An 18,672-nucleotide genomic window follows, 5' to 3' on the forward strand; every position below is an offset into this window, starting at 1 on the left:
GAGCAGGGAGCCCAATGCGGGGCTCGATCCCAGGACCCCGGGATCATGACCTGAGCCGAAGGCAGCCACGTAACCGACTGAGCCACCCAGGCGCCCCTCATTTTTTTCTTAGATAAAAAACTACATCTAACGTTAAAAATAAGAAACATGAAACACTTAGTGTAGAGACAACCCTTAATTTATATATGGCCTACTCAGCCGGGTGACCCTTGGCAAGGGGTCTCCTGGCCATGGGGCCTCAGCACCCTCTGAACCCAGGCTGGAGTGTCCTTCCTCTCTTCCTTCCCCTCCCGCTGCCCTTCCCTGCCCGGCCCACTCCTGTTCAGGCAGCTGCCTCCTTTTCTTTTTTTTTTTTTTTTTTAAGATTTTATTTATTTATTAGAGAGAGTGCACAAGCAGGGGGAGTGGGAGAGGGAGAGGGAGAAGCAGGATCCCCACTGAGCAGGGAGCCAGATGCGGGGCTCGATCCCAGGACTCTGGGATCATGACCTGAGCTGAAGGCAGCCACTTAACCAACTGAGCCACCCAGGCGCCCCGGCAGTTGCCTCCTTTACGGGGACTTCTTTCAGCAGCCCGGAGGGTCAGGGAGAAGTGAGACCACAGGAGGCCCCCGCCTACCCACCAACCCTGTCCCTGAAGTTCTTGCCTTCACTTTGGGTGGTTTCTGGGAAAAGCCCCAGGCCAGTAGAAGAATCGGGGATGTCTGGCCCAGTACCTGGTGGATACATGCATGCTCTAAAAGGCTGCTGGGACCTGAACTGGAAGCCGTTGTCTAGGACAAAGCCCCCTTGTCACTCTGTGAGCCCGTGTCTCCTTTTAAAAGGTCTGAGAGGTGGAGAGGCCTGGGCCACCTTCCCCGCTCCTGGCAGCAACCCACAGCCCTGAGCGGGAGAGCCTTCACTCACTGGATGCTGTGTGCCGTGGTGAACGGCACCCCGGGCCAGAGGGAGGGGGTAAGCAGTGGTGGTTTATCACAACCAGCAGGAAACACCCCCAGCCCCACACTGCAGAGCTCTTCTTCCTGAGGGGCCCCAAACCCAGATCCCAGTTTCTATTCCCCATTCCTCACCTCTCAGCTAGAGCTCCATCCCTAGGCCTAGGGCACTGCCTGCAGTGACCAGAGCTGGGGGACTTCCTGTCCCCACTGCCAGGCCCACCTGTCCACTGTCCCCCCACTGCCAGGCCCACCCACCCACGTGGCTTCTTGTGCTGATGGGCCTCTGTTAATGAGCCCGCCTGGCCAGGGCCCACCTGGGCCCGAGATCTGTGAAGATAATCACCCAGATGTCATGGGAACACAGCCCTGGGAGGCAGCTTCTGACTCTCTTGGTTCCGACACAGTGAAGGGGTAGGGGGAGAGAGAGGCCTGGAGAGGGAGGGAAAAGAAAACCGGGGAGAGGAGTGTGTTGGGTGGAGGTGATTTGCTCTTGACTCTCCTTTTTCCCTTGGCTCTTTCCCTGGTTTTCAGATGAACCACAAGTCACTCTGATCTGTAGGCCTTGGAACGCTCTGTTCTGGAATGCGATCACCTGAGTTTCTCTTTTGCTTATGGGCATCTGAAGCAAGATCATTTCTCAGATTCACTCTTCCAACAGGTACACTGGGCCAGTGGTCCCGACACTCGTGGAAGAGAAAGTGGTGGGAAGTCAAACTGCCTTGCATCCTTCAAGGCTCGGATCCAATGGGCCTTCTCTGATTTCCCAGGAGGAAGTAATTCCACCTCTTGTCTCAGAATAGCTTTATCGGTTGTCTATTTTACCACTTCCCACCTGTCTGCCCCCAAACTTTTCCTCAGGAGAGTCCCAGCTGGGTCAGCTCTTACTGTGCTTGGTACTTGTGTGTGTGGGGGGTGTTCTTGATGAGAAATCCCACTCTCTGCCCTGGCTGGGTCAAATAGCTGGGGCTGCCAAACCTCCCAGCTCAGCTCTTTCATAGCCTGGAATGTGTGGTGTGTGTGTGTGTGCGTAGGAGTCTTTGAAATCAAGCTTCTCTAACTGTAGGAGGGGAAGCAAAACAGACTGGTGTACCCACCTTGTTTCCTAGAGGTTTGTTTTCCAAAGGCCATGTTTTCCACCCCTGGACCTAGCTGGTGGGCTCTCCAGCCTTCCAGAGGCCTTTCCCCACTTCTGCCCAAAAAGCTCGAAGGGGATGGAGAGCACCCTTCCTAGAGAAGTCATAATAAAGAAGACACAAAGAAGGAATAAAGCATGCTCACGGGCAGGAAGCTCTGATAAAGATGTTAATCCTCCCTAAAGGGATCTATAGATTCAGAGTGATCCAGTCAAACCTTAGCAGGTTTTTTCTTGGAATTTGATTAGGTGACTCTAAAATGTGTACGGAAGAATCTAGGTCCAAGGATATCTAGCCACTTCGAAAGAAGACAGGAAGGGACTTGGCCTTCCAGATGCCCAGATGTGTTATAAAGCTGCAGTTGCTATGAATGGGACGTTTGTTTGGGGATAGCCAGATTGACCGAGGGAATGGATCAGGAGCCATAAACAGACCTAAGCATATGTGGGACCTTAATGTGTGACAGTGGGGTCACGCCAGATCAGCGGGAGTGGTCTTATTATATTATAGTCAACGGTGCTTATTATATTATAAGTGAAAGCAGGCTGTGTCAGAGAGTGTCATGGACCAAGGTCTGCAATTAACCAGGTCCTCTGCCCTTGATGTCTATATTTTGTTAAAACAAAGAAGTCCTGTCCAGAGTCAAGGCAGAGCTGACAGCAAAGTATCAGTGACAAAAGCCAGAAACTGGCTCCTTTGCCGGCAGCTGCTGCTTTCCCAAGGGGCTGGCTTTGATTTGGGGTTGGGAGGAGCCCCATTCCGGAAGCACGGGCTACCTGTGGCAGGGCTGGGGCAGGGTGGCAGCACTGGGCTCCAGGACCCGAGAGCGTGGAACTGCCCCGTGGTCCTGGAGCTGGGTCTGGCACTCTTCTGGAGGAGACAGAATGGACCCTCTATCAGTCTGGGTTGGGGGCACTGCCAGGGCCTTCTGGATCTGGCCTGACCTGCTTTCCTTGGGGGTAAGAGGCAGGGGACAACACGAAGTGAGCTTTCTTGGGGCAACTGGGAGAAGAGACTGTTTTCTGCCGAATGAGGTCAGTGAAGATGAATGGGACCCTTGCTAGCTAGTGGCTGGATGATTAGGGCCCATGATTTCTAAATAAGGGTGGTTGCTGTGACTTTAGAAAGGAGCATTGTGGAGAGCGGTGAGGGACAGCATCCAATGGGGGACACCTCTAGAGCTGTGCTGTCCAACACGGTGGCCCCCTGGCTACCTGTGGTCACGTTTAAATTAATCACAGTGAAATAAAATAAAAAATGTAGTTCCTTGGGCACACGAGTCACATTTCAAGAGCTGACTAGCTGCACGTGGCAAGTGGCCACCAGACCGGACGTTGGTGTCGTCATAGGACCTGCTCTGGGCAGCACTGCTCTGCTCGGGGTACCTTTGTATTTTGCCAGGACATTTTGGACCCAGTTCTCCCCAGGTCTTCTCGAAAGGCCTGTCTGGAAGCCTCAGCAGCAGGTCAGACAGACAGGCTTCAGTGGGGAATCCCGACTGCCTCCCCTACGTTTTGCATCACTTGGTTCGGCTAAGGGCCTGGTCAGGAACGTGAGACTGGTCCTTTCTTGGGCATGTGAGGGGGTGCGAAGACTAAGGGAGGTGATGCAGGTCTAGCGTTTGCAGGCTGCTGTGCAGCATCATCACTCTGTAAATGGCAGCGGGCTTTATTATTTTACAGGTGACAAATGAGGCCCAAAGAGGAGACGGGACATGGCCGGGAGCACTGAGCTGATAACGGAGGCCCAGAATGCCAGCCCGCATCTCTTGTCTCACCTCTGCTGTTCCTTCTGCGCAGGAGACAAGCTGGTATGAACATGCTGAGGAGGAGCTGGCTGTCTGCCCAGGCACAGGCAGGATTGGCCTGGGGCAGAAGAGCTGACGGACGTGAGGTCCAGATGTAGGGGCCCTGCCAACCCCCTCTTATTTAGAATCTCTCTAGGGCCTTAGAGTTTAGCTACTCCCTACCTCCTTTCGAAGCTAGAAACTCAGGAAAGTGCTTTGTTGGGGCCCAGCAGAGAACTCTGGAGCCTCGAGTGCCTTATGAAGTAGTTCCAGAATGAAGCAGTTCTTGGGACCTTCCAGGAAACACTGACATCTCCAGGAAGCCCACCCTGATTTCCTCACATTGCCTATCTCCCCCTCACTTTTGTTCGAATCCCCAGCTCCCCTGCACCTCTCCGTGGTAGGAACTACAGCTTGCTTCCCACAGACCAGGAAATCATCACCTTTTTTGTGCCAGAAACATTTCAGCTAGAGGTTAGCAAAAGTAAAGATATGACTTTTTTCTCCATCCCCAGTTCAAAGACCCACTGAATTCCATCCATCGGACTGTAGAGGTCATTTCCAGCCTCTCTGACCCCTGTCTTACCCCTATCTAGTCTTGTGACTCCTGTGAGCTCCAGGCCTGGAACATAATAGGTACCTTGTATGTGCCTTTTAGGGTGAAAATGGGTCTCGCAGGTCTGCTGTGAGACTTGCCCCAGCTGGGGATGAGCCAGCAGGTGGGTGACCAGATGCTTCCCCAAGGAGGAGACACAGGTGCCGGAAAGCCTCCCAGGGCCTCCTGCTTCCAGCATCCGTGTGAAGCTGGGCCTCTCCCTGCGGAGGAGGAAGCTGGTTCCAAGCTGCAGGGCTCCGCAGGATTCTTCGGGCCAGTTTATGCTGGGCCACAGGGTTTCTGATCAGCCTGTTCAAGACACCACAGGGCTTGCAAAGCCTGGGGCTTTGGGCCTGGTCTGGGGACTGCCAGCGACATCCCCTGTTTGGTCCCAGATGGGCATGGCCGTGTGCCCCACCCGCCGCCCCCCATCACCAGCCCTGTCTAGCTGAAGTTGCATGACAGATGGGCCATTTGCTTCTGGCTGGGGCTGGAGTGGTCGCCCGCAGCCTTGTAGAAAGGCTATAATTAGCCGAGAGTTCTGGATGGGATTGCATGCTCTCCCTGACAGTTAATTTTATACTCAAATGTGAACATAAACTGATGTCATCAGAGATGTAAATATCATTGGAAATCTCAACGTTCCTGGAAGGATACGGCTGCCTCTCCCCATGCCCACGGCCCCTTGAGCACTTGAGTGAGGAGCCCAAGCAGCCTGTGCTTTGTGGGAGCCTCCTCGGGGCTTGTCTGGCTGGACCAGGGAAGCAGGTGTGTGATGGCTCAGTTTACACAGTGCGGGAGGAGTCGGGATGCTTGGGTTTGTGTTCGCCACTGGAACTTTTCCTATGGCTTTAGTGGTCTGGGAAGGTTGCAGGGCTGACCAGCAAGGAGAAGGCGATGCTTTGCACCAGGAGGGAGAGCAATCAAAGGAAGTGTTGTTTCCTGCGGGCAAGGCCATCCTGGAGTGGGTCCGAGGCTCTAGGGAGCTTGTAAAAATAGAAGAAGCCACTTTATGCCTTTATGGAGAGGGCTGGGGTCAGTTCTACTCTGGTGTTTTGGAGATGGTTTCCAAAGCAGGCTACCTTAGCCCAGAAGCATGGCCTCAGGCAGGGGCACAGGCTGGGAGCCCAGAGATGTTAGGGCCCCAGGCCCTCCTGTCCGGAAGACTTTTTTTTTCTTTAAAACAGGAAACACAAAATTCTCAGAAGTATAAGGAATCAATTCTGAAAATATTAAGTCTTGTTAGGTCAGTGACAGCATAAGAATGACATTTTTCATCCAGACAGAGGATAAAACCCCACCTCTGTCACCTGCACCTACGCTGTGTCCTTGCATATTTAATTCAGTCCCTGCCTGGGCTCTCAAGGCTTACGTCTGTCTGTCTGTCTGTCCGTATGGGGTCTTTTTTAACCATGATCTTCAGCTCTGGGGTGGAGGGATCTCTGGGCTCAGCGTCTGGTTCAGGGTTAGGGTTGAGCGAGTGATTCCTTAGAAGTCTGGTAATTCAGAAGGGGGAGATGGGGCTTTTTTTTACAGCTGCTTGCTCTTGTTCTAGAGGACCCACAGGGCTTAGGCCAGCCTTGAACAATGATCTCACCTTGTTCTGGGTTTTGGAGCATGAACTGACCAGATAGCCTCTGGCTGATCTTGCTCTGTCAAAGGTAGATTTTACTTCCTGGGATCATCATTGTCTTGTAGAAAGTTGTGTGTGTGTGTGTGTATGTGTGTGTGTGTTCTGCCTTATAAATTTAAACATTCATCCAAGTGGGTACTTTTGATGACATCATTTCATGCATGGTTTTCCTGATATGGTCAACTTGTCCCGGGGCGACAGCTTCCTGGCCATCCTCTGTTATCCCATGTTTCTAAGTAAGCTCATTCTGTTTGGCTTTTGGCATCCTGGCCACTTGTCAAAGCTTTGGAGAAAGCAGGCACTTCCCTTTACCCAGGGCGGTCTTAGTACTCTTCAGAAGGAAGTCAAGGGGATCTATTTTGGGGGCACATTAGAGCCAATTTAAGGCCAGTGAGGAACTGGAGAGGTGGACTCCTTTGTTTTCTGGCTGTTGACTCTAGGGTATCTCACCAACATCCTGTTGGTATTACTCCTCACTTCCTTTCCTCGGACCTTAGCTGGCTGTGCCGTGGCTCTCGTTACTGTCCCACGCCACCTTCTCCACCATATCTGGCAATGTGTCCTTGCCCTCAGGAAGGTGTGGCCCGGAAACTCAGAATCCTTGGACAAGCAGGAGACGGGGTACACAGCGTCAGACTCAAGCCCAAGGGAAGTCCGGCACGCATCCATTCAGTACACATTGATTGTAAGCACCGACTGTACTTCCTAAATGTCAGGAACTGTCATGGTGCTGGGGATGCCCCAAACAGTTGGAAAATCCCTCCTGACATGGAGCTTAGAGTCTCTTGGGGGAAGACAAACAATTACAAAGTAAAAGAAGAAAGCTGCTTGTTAAATACTGGTCAGGGCAGAGGAGAAAAATGAAATGGGAAATGTGATCGGGAGTTTCAGGGGGAAGGATTTTCTACTTTTAAATAAGATGGTCCCGGGAAGGCCTCATAAGGCAGCTGACAACTGAGCAAAAGACAAAAGGGAGATGAAGGGGTGAGCCATGTGGATGTCAGGAAGAAGAGCATTTTAAGCAGTGGGAACAGCCTGTGCAAAGGCCCTGGGGTGGCGCCCTGAGTGTGTTCCGCCAGCAGTAAGAGCCCAGTGCTGCGAAAGTCGAGTGAGGGAGGGAAGGAAGTGAGAGGTGAGCTCAGACAGGTTGTGTGGGCCTGTCATCTGTGGTTAGGGTTGTGGCTTTCATTCTTGGCACACAGAGAACCAGCCTGCTCTGATTTGGGTTTGCCTGGTCACTCTGATGTGGAGAATGGGCCGAAGGGGGCCAGTCAGGACACTGCAGTGGGATCCCAGGGCGGCAGTGTAGCCCCAGACTCGTCTGAGGCTTGGTAATGGTGTCAGCTGATAAAACTCCCTGAAAATTTAGTACGAGACTTTGAGGCGGAGAGACAAGAGGGGCCCTCCAAGGGCTTTGTGACCTGGTTTTTCCTGACAAAGTGGGACTCAGTCATCTTTCCACTGCTGGGAAAGTTGATTAACAAGGGATTTGACTTAAAAATCCCCTCAAAATTCCTCCTACGCTACCCTTCCACCTTCCCGATGGTCCTCCTGCCTATATATTCCACATTCAGGGTGCTGCGTTTAGCAGCTCGGAAATGTCCCCGGGGTGACCAGCCTGTGTATGAGGCATCACAGGGCCCCAGGCTCGCCGGTACTTTCCTCTAAAGGGGTTCTGTGCCAGTTTGCTCGGGCTGCCCTAACAAAGTGCCACAGCCCGTGTAGCTTCAGCCACAGAAATTTATTTCCTCACAGCTCCGGAGGCTAGGAGGCCAAGATCAAGGTCTGGCAGCGTTGGTTTCTCCTGAGGCCTCTCTCCTTGGTGTGCAGATGGCCTCCTTCTCCCTGTGTCCTCACATGCTCTCCCCTCTGTGTGTGTCTGTGGCCTAATATCTTCTTCTTATAAGGACACCAGTCCTATTGGATTGGCTCCAGAGATGGGTTTTCCCGGATTATATGACCGCATTTTTAACTTCATTACTGCTTTGAAGGCTCTATCTCCAAATATAGTCACATTCTGAGGTACTAAGCGGGGAGGGGGGGTGTTAGGAGTGCAGCGTCTGAACTTTGGGGGAGCACAATTCAGCCCATAGCAGGTTCCCTCATGTACGGTCATCTGGGGTGAGCCCCCCGGTGACAGGCACCGTAGCCCCCAGACGAACTCTTTGTAGGATAATCAAGTGACTGCCAGTCTTTCTTCTCTCTCACTCCCTGCTTTCTTGCTGCAGCTGATTGGAGCCTTGGTCCTGTCGGTGGGAATCTATGCAGAGGTGGAACGACAGAAATATAAGACCCTTGAAAGTGCCTTTCTGGCCCCGGCCATCATCCTCATCCTCCTGGGTGTCATCATGTTCATTGTCTCCTTCATTGGCGTGCTGGCTTCCCTCCGTGACAACCTGTGCCTTCTCCAAGCTGTGAGTGGGCCCCATGTACCCCTGAGCTGGTGGTCAGGGGGGCGGTCCTTAGAGCACCCCGGAGAGCTGCGGAGATTGCCCCGGGGTCCTTGGGCAGCCCATTTTTTTTCAGTCCTTGCCTCGAACCAGACTTTCTAGAGGGTTTCATGGATCAGCCTACCTGTTTACCTCGGCCCAAGAGAGACCAATCCACTTCCACTTTTGCATGTCAAGACTGATTTGAATCCTATTCTTCTTATTTAAACCTTGCATTGGTCTGGCCTCTCAATTGCAAGTGGGAGAAACCACACTGGAATGAGAGCAAGTAAACCCCAAAAACGTTGGTGGTGAGTCATTGGCTCACATCATCAGCAAACCCACACTGGGACCAGGGGTGTAGATGATGGTGCCCTTGGGCGCGCTCTCTTTTGCCGCCTCCCAGGCCTCATGCTCTCTTTGCAATAGTCACCAGCAGCCTCAGGCTAATGGTCTTTATAGCTCCGGATTCGGGGAATCTCTCCTGGTAACCTCTGGCCCAAGTCCCAGGACTCCAATGGGCCTGCTTGGGCCAAGTGCCTGCCCTGGGGTCAACCCCACCCTTACTTTCTGTGAAGTAAGGAATGGCTCCCCAAAGCTGGGTGGGGGGCTGGGTTGGCAGATTCACTCTGCACCCACATGTGTGTTTGACCTCACGTCACCCCTCAGGTGGGAAGCTCCTAAAAGCCCTTACAAGCAGGGTATTGGTGCTGGCTGAGGCTGGAAGTTGCTGGCATCAGTTTGGACAATGGCTGCCCTGTGATAAGGGACAGGGGCAGGGGTATATATCCTTCAAGCCTCAGACATCACATCATCCACTCTGGGGGGTCTGGGAAGCGCTTCGGAGGGGCTCTGCGGGCAGAGCTGGAGGTGCTACCCTAGCCTACCCATTAGGCCAGGCCTGCCTCTGGGTCAGCTGCAGTGGGGACCAGCTGTCCTTGTGGCGGGGCTGTGATGGGAGGGGGTGTTTTTCCACCCAGACTCTGCTGAGTTCCCCTGAGACGAACCTCAATAGCGATCTGGCCTGGACAGCTGAGTCACCCTTCCTGACCACTGATTGGCTCCAGAGATGGGTTTTCCCGGGGAATATCGGTCCACATCCTGTGTCCTCAAGGGAAGAAGGAGCAAAAGGCCCAGGAGCCAATAAGAGCTCCAGCAGACTTGACCTCAGAGCAAATGGTGCTTCGCTTGCCCCTCTAGGTGAATCTCTGAATTTTGTTTTTCAGTTTATGTACATCCTTGGGATTTGCCTCATAATTGAGCTCATCGGTGGCGTGGTGGCCTTGATCTTCCGGAACCAGGTGGGCCTCTGACGCAGGTGTCAGCCACATGTGTATGCTGAGCACCCACTGTGTGTGCCTTGGGCTATAAACTAGGGGTGTGCGGAGAGCAGGGTAGATAATTCCTGCGGAATGTCCATTCTGCTGGGGAGATGGGCACTGAACAAGTAGACCAGAGAACAAGAACACAGAACAGGTGACAGGTGAGTGCCTGGGGTGGATGAGGGAATGATGAAAGAATGAAAAGGAACCTACCAGGTGAGGGGCAGGGGAAGCGGAGGTCCAGGCAGAGGGAACCACTGAGGCAGAAAGGAGCTTGGCAGGTCTGTGGGCCAGCATGCAGGCCACTGGGCTGAAGTGGGTGAGTGATGGGGAGGGACAGAAGGCAAAGTTGGACAGGCCACCAGGGCAGATCTCGTAGGTTTTCATAGGCCATGGTTTGGGGGCTCGGAATTTTTTCTAAAGGTAGTAGGAAGCCTTTGGAGAGTTTTGCAGGAAAGTGATGTGATCTGATTTAGTTTACTCGCTGTTGAGTGGAGAATGGACAGTAGGGAGTCAGGGGGGCTGTGGAGGGGCCAGTTGGAGGCTGTTGTCTAGGAAGGAGGGGATGACATCTTGGCCCTGGAAGAGTTGGCAGAATCAGGGCCCCTTTGAGCTGGCAAGGTTCTCAGGGCTTCTAGTCTCCAATCCTTCTATTGCAGGCTATGTGCGCCTCATACCGGCTGTGTGACCTTGGGCAAGTCATTTAGCCTCTCAGATCCTCAGGCTCCCAGCGGATTATGAATCCTAGCTCACTGGGTTTTGGGTGAGGATTTGATGACAGAATGCATGTGAGGGACCCGGTGTGGTTATGGCCCCCAGTGGACCTTCGTTACCTATCAGCTCCTCTGTCCCGAAACCCGGAGAAGAGAAGTGACTTGTCCAAGGTCCCACAAAGAACCTAGTGGCTGTGTGGGGTTGACTTCCAACCCAAGGCTCTGTCATTTCTCCCATAATGTCATTCCTTTGCCTTCATCCCAGCTTTGGTGTTGGAGGTGGGACTTGGGGAGCAGAGTGAGTTTGAGTAAGTTCTCTTTGGTCTGCCGCCACCCCACCCCACCCAGACAGCTCGGTTCCTGGTGCTCTCGGACACTGCTGCTGAGCAGGTGCTTGAGGGCTGTGGCCCCATTTTCTCTCTTGTCAGAGGTTGCGCCCAGGGCAGCCGTCGCTATCCCAGACACAGGGGTGTACAGAGCCCTCCAATGACCTGGTGTTTGACCCCTGCCAAACTCCTCATGGGTGCAGCTGGATCCCGGCCCGGCGAGGGGAGCAGAGGAGCCCCTTAAACTTAGGCTTGTCTACACCCCTGGAATCCAGGGGTCTTCTTCCCATTTTAGGAACTGCAGGAGAGGGGTAGAGAGATTCCCATCAAATCAATGGAGCCAGTGAGGCACAGAGAGGTTAGGAAGCCCTCCCCACAGCACACAGCAAGACAGAGTCAGCTCTTCGGTTTCAGTTCTTTTTTCCTTCCCCCCAGCTTTATAGAGGTGTAATTGACAAGTAAAATGGCAACATATTTACATGCACATGTACAATATGATGATTCGATTTACATATACATTGTGAAATGATTACCACAATCAAGTTAAATAACACATCCATCACCTCACACAGGAACTTTTCTTTTAGTGAGAATGCTCCAGATCTATTCTCAGCAAATTTCAAGTACACAATACAGTGTTATTAGCTAGAGTCACAATGCCATACAGTAGATCCTCAGAACTTATTCACCGTATAACTGTGAGTTTGTACCCTTGGCCAGCATCTCCTTATTTCCTATCCCTAGCCCCTGGTAGCCACCACTCTACTCTCTGATTGTACGGGTTTGACTTCCTTTTTCTTTTTTAGGTTCCACATACAAGTGATACCCTGCAGTATTTGTCTTTCTCTGTCTGGCTTATTTCACTCAGCATAATGCCCTCAAGGTCCATCCTTGTTGTCACAAATGGCAGGATTTCCTTCTTTGTTTATGGCTAAATAATATTCCATTGTGTGTGTATGCAATGCATATATATACAATATAAAAATAAAAATATATAAATATGTTAAATAAATAAGTATATTTCCTTATCCATTCATCTATCAATAGACACTTAGGTTGTTCCCATATCTTGGCTATGGTGAATAATGCTACAGCATATCCTTTGGATATATTCCCACAAGCGGGATTACTGGTTCATATGGTATAGTTCTATTTTGAAATTTTGGAGGAACTTTCATAGTGTTTTCCATACTGGTTGTACTAATTTATATCCCCACCAACCGCGTACAAAGGTTTCCTTTTCTCCCCACTAGTATTTGTTATCTCTTGTCTTTTTGGTAATAGCCATTCAAATAGGCATTAGGTGATATCTCATTGTGGTTTTGATTTGCATCTCCCTGATGATGAGTGATGTTGAGCATCTTTTCATGTAACTGTTGGCCATCTGGATTTCTCCTTTGGAAAAATATCTATTTAGTTCCTCTGCCCATTTTTAATCAGATCATTTGCTGTTGTCATTCAGTTATAAGGTCTCCTTATACATTTTGGATATTAACTTCTTAAAAGATATATGGCTTACAAATATTTTCTCATTCTGTAGGTTGCCTTTTCATTTTTTTTGTTTCTTTCCTTTGCTGTGAAGAAATTTTTTAGTGTGATGTGGTCCCACTTGTTGATTTTTGCCTTTGTTAACTGTGCTTTTGGTGTCAGATCAAAAAATCATTGCCATGACCAATGTCTGGGATTTCTCCCCCTATGCTTTAAGAGTTTTATAATTTCAGGTCTTATCTTTAAGTCTTTTATCCATTTTGAGTTGATTTTTGTGTATGATGTAAGATAATGGTCCAATTTTTTCTTTGGGCATGTGGATATCCAGTTTTCCTAGCACCATTTAAGAGATTATCCTTTTCCCATTGTGTATTTTTGGCATTTTTATAGAAAATTAGTGGGTATGACTGGGTTTATTTCTAGGCTCTCTATCCTATTCTGCTGATCTGTATGTGTGGGTTTTTTGGGTCAGTACCATACTGTTTTGATAACTGTAGCTTTATAATATAGTTTGAAATCAGAAAGTATGATTCCTCCAGCTTTGCTTTTTGTGCACAAGATTGCTTTAGCTTTTTGGGGTCATTTTGTGTTTCTACACAAATTTTAAGACTTTTTTTTCTATTTCAGTGAAAAAAATGCTTTTGGAATTTTGATAGGTATTGCATTAAGTCTGTAGATCACTTTGGGTAGTATGAATAGTTCAGTAATATTAAGTCTTCCAGTCCGTGAACAAGGGATATCTTTCCCTTTATTTGTGTTGTCTTCAATTTCTTTCATCAGTGTTTTGTGGTTTTCAGTATATAGCTCTTTCACTTCTTTGGTTAAACTTATCCCTAAATAATTTATTCTATCTGATGCTATTGTAAATGGGTTTGTTAATTTATTTTTTGAATAGTTCATTGTTAGTGTATAGAAATGCAACTGATTTTTGTAGGATGATTCTTGTATTCTACAACTTTACTGAATTTGTTTATTGGTTTTAACAGATTTTTGCTGGAATCTTTAAGATTTCTTTTTTTTTTTTTTTTTTTTTAAAGTAGGGTCCATGCCCAGCATGGAGCCTGACGTGGGGCTTGAATTCACGACCCTGAGATCAAGACCTGAGCTGAGATTAGGGTCTGATGCTCAACCGACTGAACCACCCAGGCACCCCTGGGGTCTTTAAGATTTCTATATATAAGATCATGTGTACAAACAGAAAATTTTACTTCCTTTCTGATTTGGATGACTTTTATTTCTTTTTCTTGCCTAAGTTCCTTGCTCTGGCTGAGGACTTCCAGGACCAGCTGAATAGAAGTAATGAGAGTGGACACTTTTCTCTTCCTGCTCTTAAAGGAAAGGTTTCACTTTTTCACCATTGAGTATGATGTCACCTGCAGGTTTATTATGTTTGGCCTTTGTTATGTTGAGGTGCATTCTTTCCATACCTGATTTGTTGAGCATTTTTGTCAGAAAAGGGTATCACATTTTGTCAAATGCTTTTTCTGCATCTATGGAAATGACCATATGATTTTTATCCTTCATTGTTATTGTGGTGTATCACACTGATTGATTTGCAGCTGTTGAACCATCCTTACATCCCAGGGGTAAATCCCACTCAATCATGGCTATGATCCTTTTAATGTGCTGTTGAATTTGGTTTGCTAGTCTTTTGTTGAGGATTTTTACAGCTATGTTCATCAGAGATACTGGCCTATAATTTTCTTTTCCTGTAGTGTCTTCATCTGGCTTTGGTGTCAGAGGAGTGCTGGCCTCGTAATGATTTTGGAAGCGTTTCCTCCTCTTCAATATCTTGGAAGAATTTGAAAAAGATTAGTATTAATTGCTCCTTAAGTATTTGGTAGAATTCATCAGTGAAGCCATCTGGTCCTAGAGTTTTACTAGTTTATTAGTTCCTGACCTGTTATTGGTCTGTTCAGATTTTCTATTTCGTCATGACTCAGCTTTAGTAGGTTGTATGTTTCTAGGAATTTATCCATTTCTTTCCGGTTACCCAGTTTGGTGGTGGATAATTGTTCATCGTAGTCTTTTATGATCCTTTGTATTTCTGTGTTATCAGTTGTGATGTCTCCTCTTTCATATCTGCTTTTATTTATTGGAATTGTCTCTTTTTTTCCTAGTCTAGCTAGAGGTTGTTAGTTTTATTTATCTTTTAAAAAAATCTACTCTTAATTTTGTAGATATTTTCTATTGTCTTTCTAGTCTCTACTTCATTTATTTCTTCTCAGATTTTTGTTATTCCCTTCCCTCTACTAACTTTGGACTTAGTTCGCTCTTCTCTGTCTGCTTTCTTGAGGTGTAAAGTGAGATTTTTCATTTGAGGTCTTTCTCTCTTTTTTTTAAGGTAGATGTTTACTGCTATAAACTTCCTTCTGAGAACTAAGCTTTTTGCTTTTGCTTTTGCTGCATCCCCGAAGTTTGGTATGTTGTGTTTCCATTTTCGTTGGTCTCAAAATATTCTTTTATTTCCCTTTTTCTTTGCCCCATAGTTGTCTTTTCAATCTAGTGTCACTACTTGCTCCTCCCTTTTCCCCTTTTCTGTCTTTCAGGCCATCCTCTCTGAGCTGGAAGATCAGGGTATTGGTTCATGTCTCCGCAGCCTGAGGGGGGAGAGGTGTTTGTTCCATTTGTCCATGGGGATGCGTTTCTGTGCAGTCATTGGGCTCCCAGCCAGCCTGTGGCTTTCCAGAGGTTTTGGATTAGTGCTTTCCTAGCTAGAGCTCAGGTCCAGGTTGTGGTCAGCAGCATCGATTGTTTTAGTAAACAATCCCCTAAATGAGCAGCAGTTCTGGTTTCCAGCATGCTCTCACAAAGGCGGGCTGATTTGTCATTTCCCAGTCCCCCGTAGGTCAGTAGTGGTCATGATACCAACCGCTCCTTCGTCCAGCTGGGGGTCTGAGCTCTCTTGTCCTCACAGCTGAGGATGCCATGGGCTGAGATCAGGGCTGAGAGCTTCTCATTATCTCATTATCCCCAAAGCCTGAGGATTGGATGGGGAGTCCCCTTACAGGGTCCTGTCAGGGGAGGATCTCTGTGTGCAGCCCAGGAAGGACCCTCACCATCAGGGCTCTCGGCTCTTCGGAGGCTCATCATGAGCCATGTTCTCATATGCCTGTGATACATAATTCAAAATAAATGAAAAATGAGATATAAAACTATAAATGCAGTAAGATCTCTACCATGAAAAAAAAAATAGGCCTGAAAAACCTGGAAAAAAATAGAAATATTCTCATATTAACTCTTAATTCCTCTGAGAGGTGGGGCTAGGGTGATTCTTATTTTCTCCTTGATATTTTTTCCCTGGCTCCCAAATTTTCTCTTTCTTATAATCATGGGGGAAAATACCATATACAGAAAAATAATGTCCCTTCTAACTCTAATGTAAAATACGAGACTGGCCAGTGCTGAGGATGGCTGTTGACGGCAGCAGGAAGGGGCAGCGTAAGGTGGAGAGAAAAGGTGGGGAGCAATGAAGGTCAGCTGCAGGAGGAGGTGAGTCCCCAGTTCTACTTTCTCCTCACCAAGAGGAGAAGAAACATTTCTCTGAGCCCTACTATAACAGTCTGGCTCCACAGGCTACCTGTTAAATCTAAGAATCCACTTGTGGTGCCAGATGAGAACAAATTAGGCTAATGACCTCACGCCCGGTTCTCGGGAAGGGGCACAGGCCATGGCCACCGCTGGCAACAAGACATCAACAGAACACCTGGGTATAAAGACAAGACTCTCCATCCCTGACTCTGGGCGGGGTTTCCACTATCGGGCACGACCTGACGGTCAGACTCAAGTGGCTTCTCTGTTGTACAGAGTCTAGCAGCTGTGCACTGGGAAGCTGGGCACAGAGCTCCAAGGGCCCGGGCATCAGAAATGTAGTGTCCTGACCCCAGCCTGTGCGAGAAGAGCCTAGTGACCGCCACAACTGTCTGGGTCTCACCTTGACCTACCAGTACTCCAGCTTGTTCTGGGGCCTCTCTTGAGGGTGCAGGGGTGTTGGAAGAGGGCAGTACCTGCCCACGTATCCCCAGTCAGGCAGAGCCGAGCGGGAGACCCAGAGGGTGCCGGGAGGTAGCTGTATGTCTGTACCCCCAGCCCAGGCCTCTTGGCCTCTACCTTCCCTCCACTGCCAAGGCAGGTGAAGAGTGGCCTCTTTCCTGGCCTTAATCAGAGGATGCTGGTCATACCCAACACCAGGCCACAGAACAGCATCCGGCCTGTTTGTTTTATCACGACACCAGCACTAGCCGGTTCTGGACATGCCCCTGAAGCCAGGGGCAGGGAGAAAGGAGATGACACCGTGGCCTGCTTGACGGAGCACGTGGACACACATATATCCTGCCCACCCGGAGCAAAGTAGAGGAGATTCTGCACTGAGACCTGGCCAGACTCTCTCCCAGCTGCTGTGCCGCACCGTGGACAACGTGTGCGACTGACAACTGGAGCCCCAAGTCCCTGCGAAGCTGAAGCAGGACCTCCTCTCCCTCTCCCCCGCCCCCACCCCGGATCAAACCTGTGACTTTAGGCCTGGTTGGTGGAAGCATCTGGCAAATGTTCCAAAGAACCTTGTAGCCCTCTCTCCTCCTTTATTCTTGCTCCCTGGGTTCTCTTCAGGCTTTGGTTGTTCGACTGAGCCTGTCTCAGTACTGGAGGCGAGAGGACGCGTCCCCACAGTCTGGGGCACTGAGGGAAGCCCAGAGATGCGGGCTCGGCCCACGTGCAAGGGAAGGAAGGACGTTCTAGGCTGAGCACCCCTTCCACATTGTGAGAACCGGGCTGGTATTGGTGTCAGCGGGGCCTCTGCAGCCTTGGGTCTCAGGGAGAGAGCCACGGAAGCGCCATCCCTGGAGGCCAGGAGGAAGGCTCCCCGGCCGCCCTTCCACTCCTCCCTCCTCCCCCTGCTCCTCAGCCTCCAGGCCCGGGGGAGGGGCTGCCATATGCCCCAACCCCTTGATGCCTCATTCACTTAAAAACACCAAGTCCCTCTGCCGGAAGCTGTGCGGCAGAGGCTTTGGAGAGCTTTAAAATTAGATTTAAAAGAAAGAACTAGAAAGGACGGTTCTTTGCAGCTTGCCTCTGGTGGTTTAAACAATGGGCTCTGAAAATCCTGTGGCCTTTGATGTTTGCTTACGCTTTGCTTAGTTTAGCCAGGCCATGTGGCCCCTGTGAGGCCATGCCAGCCTGGCGAGGAAAGGTGGTTTTCTCACCCTAGTTGGAGCTAGCCCTGCTGGTGTGAGCTGGTTTCGAGCAGGGCGGGGATGGCACTGGGGGTTTGGTCTCCGAGGGGCAGAGGATCCCTGCTGTGCCCCACAAGGCACATCCTCTGAGTGGCTCCCCCAGTCGTAGAACGTAGCTGAACATAGCTGAGCACTTCGCAGTTAAATTCATGAGCTGGGCAGCCTGCTTGTCTCACTGGAGTTTCTCATCCATCCCCAGCCCCATCACGGCACCAGGACCACCTAAGTATCCTCATATCTCTGGTATATACATGCGCGCGCGCGCGCACACACACACACACATGCAGGAGAGCACAAGAGCAAGCCTGATCCAAAGAGGTCCCTGAGGGAGCTGGGGCAGCTGCTGTCCATGGAGCCTGGGGCCATCTGTTCCTCCTGCCCATTCAGAGGGGCCTCCAGCGGGGCCCCCCTTCCCTGTAGGGACCCAGCTCAGCTTACCAGATGGGAGGCCTGATTTTCGCAGAGGCCTTTTTGGAGTCAGCATGTTTGGAAAGTACCCAGAGACTGAGTTGGTCTGGGGAGAAAGGTCAGAGCCGCTTACTGAAGAGGGAGGGAGAGCCTTTCCCCACCGGGCCACTGGGCATCCCCTCTGCTGACCTTTCCCGGGACCTCTTGCTCTCATCCCCTGGCCCCCCATCTCCAACCCTGGGGGAGTCCTGGCATCTCTCTGCCAGCAACCAGTGGTCAGATCGCCTCTCCAGGCTGCAGGGTGTTTGTGAGGGGTCCGAGGCTAGGGGCTGGCTCTTACTTGGGAGGCTGCTTCCACCTCAGGAGGCCTTTTGGACAAGACTTGAGGCCTCGGTTTCCCTTGGGATTAGCCATTTTTCACTGATGATGTGATGGGTATGAAGCAGTCCTGTAGGGTATATGTCTCCAGGAAAAGGAGAGAAAGATCTATAATAATACCATGGCCTACCATGTGCCTGGCCCCTTGCTAAGCACATTTGTAGCTTTAGTTTATCTAAACTCAAATCTCTCCAAGGCAGAGGTTATGTTCCCATTTGGCAGGTAAGGAAGTGGAGGCTTGGCAGCTAAATGAGGTGTCTAGGCCCGGGTGGCTGCTGGAACTGTTCTTGACC

The 18,672-nt window shown here is 50.0% G+C and overlaps 1 protein-coding gene across 8 annotated transcripts in view; it reads left to right on the forward strand.

Moving 5' to 3' along the window:
* Positions 1-18,672, forward strand: part of TSPAN15 (tetraspanin 15) — a 51,426-nt gene that overhangs the window by 18,789 nt on the left and 13,965 nt on the right. For 6 of the 8 annotated variants that reach the window (XM_064594741.1, XM_064594740.1, XM_064594738.1 and 3 more), the window contains exons 2-3: positions 8,313-8,498; positions 9,740-9,814. In XM_064594741.1, coding sequence (XP_064450811.1) covers positions 8,313-8,498; positions 9,740-9,814 — 261 coding nt within the window. Of the gene's footprint in view, positions 1-3,752; positions 3,881-8,312; positions 8,499-9,739; positions 9,815-18,672 lie in introns of all 8 variants that reach the window. The other 2 variants (XM_045877975.3, XM_045877974.3) reach the window with 1 other exon arrangement.

The sequence above is a fragment of the Mirounga angustirostris genome, unplaced genomic scaffold (genome assembly GCF_029215605.1).
Source record: "Mirounga angustirostris isolate CCGP_5_RB_7025 unplaced genomic scaffold, mMirAng1.0.hap1 SCAF_6, whole genome shotgun sequence".
NCBI lineage: Eukaryota > Metazoa > Chordata > Mammalia > Carnivora > Phocidae > Mirounga > Mirounga angustirostris.